An 8,610-nucleotide genomic window follows, 5' to 3' on the forward strand; every position below is an offset into this window, starting at 1 on the left:
TCTGTAATTGATGTTTTTTAAGTAATTGCCAGGCCTTTCTTCCAAGGTACCTCCAGCCTTTATATTCTATATGCTTTGCAGGTGCGTGCATGCACACACCCTCAGGGGCCATGAAAGTGTGCCTGCACACCTGGATGGGGTGGGAGCAAGAGACGGTAAGACAGAAAAGCAGAACATATAAACTCTGACTTGCAGCTTTTCTTGCAAAACCATCAAGTCAGAGGGTAGAAATGCAGCATCTCAAGAAATTGCAGCAACATCTGTAGGGCTGTGTTGCTGAACTTGACCTTCCTGTGCCTTGCTGACTGTTGGACTTAGGGGGAGCCTGCCCCCCACACTTGGACCCTATAAACATTTTTAAATTTTTCAAAACTCCTTTGCCATTGTTGTGTGCCATCGAGTCAGAACAGATTTGACTGTCTGTTGAAATCGCCTGGGAGAGTATTCATTCTGTAACGTTTCTATTAAGTCATTTACAGATGGGTAGAGAATTGGGTTGCCAACCCAAAGGCAGGTGGTTTGAATCTACCACCTGTTCCACAGGAGAAGGATAGGCAATCTCCCGTGTGATTTAGAGCCTCTCAAAACCCTCTGGAGGGTCAGCTTCGGGTCTAGTTCTGTCAGGACAGCAATGAGCTGAGTCTTCACCTGGTGTCCTAACTTCCAAAGCCAGGGTCTTGTTTCTGTAGATGCTGTTAGCAGTGGGGCACCTGGACGCTGAGGATGCCCAGAGGTGGGGAGAGGAACCCTGTTCCCGCTCTGGCAGCGGGGCCAGTGCCCCTCCCACCCCGTTGCTTCACCACTGACCACTTCCTCACCCGTCCAGCCTCTGGCATCAGCAGTGACCTTCCCAAACAGCCACCTCAATACCTAACATTTTGAAATAGTTAACAAAAAACCATATCTGGCATTTTAAAAATTAGCATTACAAACGCGATACATTCTTAATATTAGCAGTTTACCTATTTATTATACATTGCCTAAGAAAACAGGGTATCCATACTTCAATAGTAAACTTAAGAGTTCATCATTTAGGGTGCAGAATTTTGCAAACAAGTGTCCACTTTAACGGTAACAAATTTAACTAAAGATGTAAAACATCTTAAATACAAGTCTCTGGAAACATCCATTAGGCCTACAGCTGGGGGGCTTTCCAGTGAGGAGCCTATTATTTTTTCCTTGTAAATTATCAAAATGGCAAATCACTGCACGGTCCTGGATCTCCACGCGATAAAGCTGAAGTAGGCGTTTCCAGCGTAGCAGATGGTCACCAGGAAGGCAAAGAACTGGCGAGAAGAAAGCATGACAGAAAGAGGGGAGTTAGGACGGGATCTAATTAGGAAAAGTCATAGTTCCATCTCCTGTGAATCCAGCATCCTCCCCGCACCCCGATAATCTCAAACCACTTTATTGGTTCAATTACCTTCCCTCTCCAATGATGCTGGTTTTGCAGTTTTATATTTTGGAGCCCGTCTGAAAGCCTATAGGTTCGCTGAGAACTCAGGGAGCTCACTCAGGGGTTAGGATGGTGGCGGTGTGGTCGCTGTGACAGGACACACACTTCTAATTCAGTGCAGGCAATTTTAGCTTAGGGTCAATGAGAGACTGCTCCAGGGCCAGTTAATATAAGCAAAATGAGTGGGCCGGGTTCAGACACGAGTCCAGTGGCCGGTGTGGTGTGCATGCTGACTGACAGGGACACATACAGAATCTCCTTAAGGGATGGTCACTGCCTGGCTCCGGCCAGCTGTGGTCCTGTGTTAACGTGGGCCCGGGGTGGTCGAAGCGTGTGGTCTCGAACCTGTGTGCACCTGCTCTGACTTTAACCTCTTTCCTTACCTGAGCTGACCTGACTCCTAACTGACCCGCCAGTGGTTTTTTTAGAGGTTGTAAACTGCATGGGAAGAGACTGCCCATCTTTCTTCCAAAGAGCAGATGGTGGATTTGAACCACACGCCTTTGGGTTGGTAGAGCAACTCCCTACCAGTAGGCCACCACAGCTTCCTACTGAATTTAAGTAGAGCTTTTTCAAATGTGAAAGAAAGAACGTAAAACGGAGATTTAAAAATACAAGGTAAAGCGTGCAATGACCTCCATGTACATACTGATCAACTTTCATATTAACATTGTTTTACATTTCTTCTGTTTCATTGTGAGCACCTCATTTCTCCTTCTCTTGGGAGTTTGGAGTATTTTAAGGCCAATCTCAGAGAAATTCATCAAATGAGAAAAAGAGTATACTTTTACAGTTAAAAAAATTTAGGAAGAAAATAAAGTACAAACAGTACTGAAACATATAAATTAAAAAGTATTTCATTCCACTTCCTGCATCCTCTACCCCGGAAGGAACCTCTGTTGGCATACATTTTTTTTCCCAAGGCATTTTTACTGCATAATCATTTCTATTTAAAGCCTAAAACAAATAGGCTCATGCTGTGCTTGATTTCTGTAGCGTTCTGCCTCCTACTACTTAATAAACACCAGGCAGGAGAATTCTCCTCAGAAGGCCTCAGATTTCTTCATCCTCCAGACACACACCTGGCCTCCCTCCCGCCCAGTCCGGCTCTCTGCCCTCAGGCCACTAGTAAGTCTTGCAACTTTGGATGTTCCTCAGATCAATGAGCCAACTGCCAGGAGGAGCCAGGACAGCAGATGGCACCTGTTGCTACGTAGGACTGTCTCCCCCTGGTCCCAGGCGGGCCCCATCTGGGAGTCAGAGCTGATGGGGGAAGTGGGGGAGGGGGCTCACTCACCGAGGAGGCTGCCCAGCTGTTGAAGTTGTGGCTGTCTCTCTCCGGGGACACTGAGGTCGCATCCACCACTGCGGCCGAGAGGTATAAGACGAAGGCACTTGCATTAAAGCACAGGCCCTGGGGAGGCAGGCAGAAGGGTGGGGTGCTCAGGGGAAGGGAGGTCTGGGCCCCCAGCTGTTCTGGGCTGCAGGAAATGTAGGGGGCAGGGGAGAGGTGAAGGCTGTGGGTGAGAAAAGCAACTCTCCAGTACCTGGGCGGATTGGCCACGGAGGACGGGATGAGAGGGTCTTATAACAACAGCCTTTATAGAGTACATCAAGACCCTCAGCCCATAACCCACACCCTACCCCAACATTCAGACCCCACTCCAACACCCAGATCCCACACCCAACACCTAGACCTCACACCAATACCCAGACTTCACCCTGACACCCAGATCCCTACCTCGCCTTCCAGACCTCATCCCAACATCCAGACCTCACCCCAATGCCCTGACTCCCACTCCAACATCTGTACCACATCCCAACATGTAGACTCCAGCCCAACACCCAGGTCCCCACCGCATGCAGTCTTTCAGCCACTTCCCTCCCTTAGCATGTTCTGTGTTTTCAATGTTATTGCTTTAAAACATAGATTACATATTTTTAAAATTTGAAATATTTTTAAAAAAAAATTTATTTTTTGTGTGTGTACTGTCAAATCAGATCTGACTGGTACAGGAGGAGACTGCACCTCCTTCTCCAGCAGAGCGTCTGGTGGATTCAAACTGTGTACCTCTGGGATTGCAGTGCAGCTTCTTGCCACTAGGTCACCAGAGCTCCCTAAAATTTGAATCCTTTTAAGCCTGTAATTCAGCAACATTAATTACATTCACCATGTTACACAACCATCACCACTAGGGTTCTCGAAGTTTCCTGTCACTTTCAACAGAAACTCCGGAAACCACTTCCATGCTCGTCCACTTCATCCTGATGAGCTCTGCTCTTCAGACATTGGCTACATTTGTTAATTCACAGAATTGGGAGCAGGCAGTATTTGTCCTTTTGTGCCTGACTTACTTCACTCAGCATACTGGGTTCACAGCTCATCCATGATGTAGCATGAATGTTCTTGTTATATGTGCTATCAAACCGGAACCAGCTCACCGCTGACCTTCTCGTGTGTTTTCAGAGGCTGTGAATCACAGGGGAGCAGACTGTCCACCTTTCTTCCACTGAGTAGCTGGTGGATTCAAACCGCCAGCCTTTGGGTTGGCAGTGGAACTCCTTACCAGTAAGCCACCAGAGCTGCATTTCTCTGTATGGCTGAACCACAGCCATCCGTGTGATGGAGCTGACGGAGCCCAGGGATGTCTCCCTGCTGTTGTGAACAGTGTCTCTGGTCCCACCTCATCGGGTCTGCGGCTGGATGACACGTGGGCTGAGGAGGGCTGGTGGCAGTGGGGTCACCCCGTGAGATTGTGCTCAGCCTGCAACCCAGCAGCAGACACAGCCCTTCAGCATGAGCCCCTCAACACGGAGCTGGGAGAGTTCTAAATCAGCCCAGCTGATATCCCACGCCCCAGCTCTAAACTGGAGGGACACAGAGCAAGCGTCTCCGGCCTGGCGGCACGCTCACTTTAGTGTGGGGTTAGCGTCAACTTGGCGCAGCTCCACAGGATCTTCGAGCGATAAATTGCAGTGGGCGGGGACTGTCCATCTTTTTCTGCTGCAGCTCTGGCGGATGTGAACCACCAGAGAGGTACAATGTGCTATGGAGCACGCCACCAAAGAGGAGAGCAAGCCAGGCCCTGGGGAGGAATCTCACCCTTTAGAGAACACAGGCGCTTTGGTGGCCTCATGGGTAAGGAGTTATGTTACCAACCCAAAGGCTGGCAGCTTGAATCCACCAGATGCTATGAGGGAGAAAGATGAGTGGTTTTCTCCTATGTGACTTTTTAAAAAATTAATTTTAATGAAAGTTTACAGAGACTTTGGATTTCCATTCATTTATTGTTGTACTCTCCCTGCCCACGCCCTCCCCCCCACCTTCTCTCTGAAAAGTAAAAATCTTTCATTGTTATACAATCCCTCCCACCAAGTCCACTCCACTATGCAGCCTTCATTCTGGACTCCTGTCATGACAATACCTAACCACATATCCCTTTTAAACAGCTCTCTCCCTCATCTGTTTCAATGCAGTATACATAATTTATCCCATCTTTCTCAGTCTCCCCTCTACCCTGATGTCAGTCCTGTTTTACAACTGTGGCACTATGCAGTATTTGTCCTTTTGTGACTGAGATATTTCACTCAGCATAAGGTCCTCCAGGGTCACCCATTTTGAATGATATTGCATGAGTTCCTTGTTTTTCAGTGCAGCATAATATTCCATTGTGTGAATATACCACAGCTTCTCTATCCATTCATATGTTGATGGGCACTTAGGTTGTTTCCAACTCTTTGCTACTGTGAACAAAGCCACAATAAACATAAGTGTGAATTCTTCTATGTGATTTTTAACCTTGAGAACCCACAGAAGGCTCACTGAGTTGAACTCGTAGAGAACAGAGAGATGTAAATTTAAGCACATGTTTGATTGACAGTTACATTTAACCTCTAAGAAACTATCCTCTAAAAGGTGGAAAACTCTGTCTTTTCTGAATAAGGATGAGACTGGGGTCAGGGTGAGAGAACAACAGAGACCCATGTGTCATACAGAGCGAAGAGGCTGTGGGCTCTCCACGACCACTGCTACCCTTCCCTTCATAAAGCAGAAACAGAAGTGGGTGGAGGGAGGCGGAAGCAGCAATCTACTTTTCTTCCCAAAAGAGAAAAAGGGTACATGGGATTTTCTGGAATCAGGTTTTGGCCTTCCAGTTTGAGTTATGAATTCCTTAATTTTTAAAAAATTTCATTTTATTATTTTGTGTGTGTGTACCATCAAATCAGATCTGACTGGTACTGGAGGAGATTGCCCCTCCTTCTCCAGCAGAGAATCCGGTGGATTCGAACTGCGTACCTCTGGGATTGCAGTGCAGCGGGGTCATGAATTCTTTTTTTTTTTGGTCATGAATTCTTGACAACACATGTGCTCACAGGGTTGGCGAGATTAGTTTTAAAATGGAAACTTCATGTAAAACAGCCCAGTGGTAGATGGAATTTGCTCCAGGACTTAAGAAGCATAAATGACATAGCTGAGCCTCTACATCTTGTGGTTTCTAACCTCTACACTATAATAGACAGAGTGCTAGTCTATAGGCCTTTTATTGTAAGAACCACCTTCCCTCTGTAACTTGATTTGTGCCACTACTAGAACCTCTACTCGGAATATTACTGCTTGTTAATTTTTGACTCATGTACTTTTAACTTATTAGTTAAATTTTTGTCTTCTAGGTTGCAACACCTCCATGATACATCTTCAAGGATATGAACATGTACGGCTAAGCACAATTAATAACAGTGCATCTAAATTTCAAAATCAATCTCCATAATAGTCTATGTGTTTCCTACTGCCAAAGGGGCCCTTTAGAGTAGTGAGAGAAGATCTTCACCCTGAAACCCACAGCATCCCTTTTCAGCAGGAAGTAGCTAAGAGAATACGCCATCCCCTTTTCCTTATGAATCAGGGTGAAGTCTCTCTCAGGGAGGAGTGATAGGGAATGGCAAAGGACACACTGACAAAGGAGATTAATCAGAACTGACTTTGACAAGCACTGTGGCAATTGGACAATTAAAACAGACATTCGGGGGGGGGGGGAAGAAGAACGAACTGGGGAGGAGGGTAGAGAAAACAGGGCAACAATGAATGAATGAGAACCCAAAATCTCTGTAAATGTTCATTAAAACTAATAAAATGTAATAATAATTTTTTTTAAAAAATGGAAACTTCACAAGAGTTGGCGCCAGGTTCAGTCTGTACAAACCCCACATCCATCATTACAAGTGTCTCCCCCCAAAGCCCTGACTTCCTGGGTGACTCACTGTGGTTGGTAGCTGTGCTTTTTGGTTAGGAACACTTCTGCATTTTTTCTTTTTTAAAAAACAAACAGAAAACCAAACCCAATTTACTAGTATTTTCTTTATATTGCCAACTCCTCTCCTGGAACATAAAGTTTTACATTTATACAATCTTGTGCGTTGCGTTATGCTATAAATCCTAACCTCTAGGCCTGATCCAGCCCATGCTCTTTGCAATTACTTGCTATGCATCAGTTAACTGGACAAGAGTCGACTATGACAGAGGAATATTTGATGCCTTTGAGTTGTGATGCTGAAGAGGAAGACGGAACATACATTCCACGAACCGCCAAGAGAACAAACAGGTCTGTCCTAGAGCGAATGAAACCAGGCTGTACTTGGAGACAAGGATTTAAAGGCCCCGTCTCACATACTTTGGGCACACTGCAAGGAGGGACCAGTCCTTGCAGAAGGACATCATGCTTGGAAGGGTGGAGAGACAGCGCAGAAGAGGAAGACCTGGACGACATGGATTGACACAGTGACCAGGATAATGAGGGTAAGTGTGTCCAAAACAGAGAGAGTGACTCAGGATAGGGTAGGTTCAGAGCTGTTGTACATAGGATCGCTAGGAATTGCTGGTGACTCCAGGGCGCACACAACCACAACAGGCACAGAATCTGTAATCGCATTAGGAGGAGGGTGTCTTTCTTAGCCTAATGAAGCAGGATGTGTTGTATCCTGAGTCAATCTCTTTTGAGATAGAAAAAAAAGATTGTCATATGCAAACCAAGAAGCAGAGATGGAGGGAGGGCCTGAAGGCTTCCCCAATAGGAAGCTCAGCAGTGACATGGGCCTTCCCACCCACAGCCAGTGCCCTGGATTTGGCTTCCAGCCCCTTCTGTTGCCAGGCTAAGAAAATACCTTTCTGTTTGTTGGAGACGCTCCTTTGTGGTATTTCTGTTTGGCTCTAGGTAGCCTGGACACCAAGTAAAGACACAAAGAAACTCAAGGTAGTTTCAAGGTAGTTTTAACCTCTGCGAAGTGGGAAACATGAGTTTCATTTCCCTCACCGCTACCAAAACCAAAAAAACCAATCCACGGCTGGGCAGGGCAGGGCAGGGCAGGGCTGGGTAGAGCACAACTTCCCTGCTGGGTCTCCAAGGCTGTCATCTACTGGAGAGCAGGCTGCCTCTTCCTCCTCAGGGAGGGCTGGTCAGAAGCTGAGTGCTTAACCATTGTGCCACAAAGGCTCTTACACAGCTACCCCTGCCCCAAACTGAGTCAATTTCAAATTTCTGAGACTGAAAATCTTCACGGGGGCACTGCCATCTTTCTCCTGAGGAAGGGCTGGTGCACTTGAACCACTGACTTCTAGTTAGCAACCCAGCAAGTAAAGCACTGTGCCATGTGGGGTCCTTCCCGTGGTTACAAAAAAGGGAAAGTTCACTGCGATCCAGTCCATTTCCTGCTTAGAGGGACAGCTCTCCACCGGATCTCCATTTTCATGGGAAGACACTGCTCATCCTTCTCCCACAAAGCGGCTCGTGGATTTGAACATGTGGCCATTGAGTTTGCAGCCTGGAACCTTATGCCACTGGTGCTTGTTTACACATCTGTTGTTGTTGAGTAGCATCGAGTCGGAACCCACAGCGGCAGGAGCAGCTCAGCACTGACCTTCCCTCCAGCGGCAGCACCCTGGACTCAGGCGTCCAGCAGGTTTTCAGAGGCCAGAAATCTCCCAGGAGGAGACTGCCCGTCCTCCTTCTGCCGAGCTGCTGGTGAGTTTGAACTGTGCAGCTTTAGGCTAGCAACACCACCCCTTACTAAACCACCAGAGTTCCTCCAGGGGAGTTAAAGTTCCTTTTCTTTAACAAACTGTCCATGAATTACTTTTAATGCATTGTTGTTGTTGTTGT

The 8,610-nt window shown here is 46.8% G+C and overlaps 1 protein-coding gene across 1 annotated transcript in view; it reads right to left on the bottom strand.

Moving 5' to 3' along the window:
• Nucleotides 1-1,202: 1,202 nt before the first annotated feature.
• CMTM8 (CKLF-like MARVEL transmembrane domain containing 8) overlaps nt 1,203-8,610 on the bottom strand; it is an 80,239-nt gene continuing 72,831 nt past the window's right edge. Inside the window, exons 3-4 of the mRNA XM_006890622.1 lie at nt 2,754-2,870; nt 1,203-1,286 (exon numbers count right to left, since the gene is read on the bottom strand). Coding sequence (XP_006890684.1) covers nt 1,203-1,286; nt 2,754-2,870 — 201 coding nt within the window. The remainder of the gene's footprint in view (nt 1,287-2,753; nt 2,871-8,610) is intronic.

Source organism: Elephantulus edwardii, unplaced genomic scaffold (genome assembly GCF_000299155.1).
Source record: "Elephantulus edwardii isolate Elephantulus edwardi_28Jun2011 unplaced genomic scaffold, EleEdw1.0 scaffold00091, whole genome shotgun sequence".
NCBI lineage: Eukaryota > Metazoa > Chordata > Mammalia > Macroscelidea > Macroscelididae > Elephantulus > Elephantulus edwardii.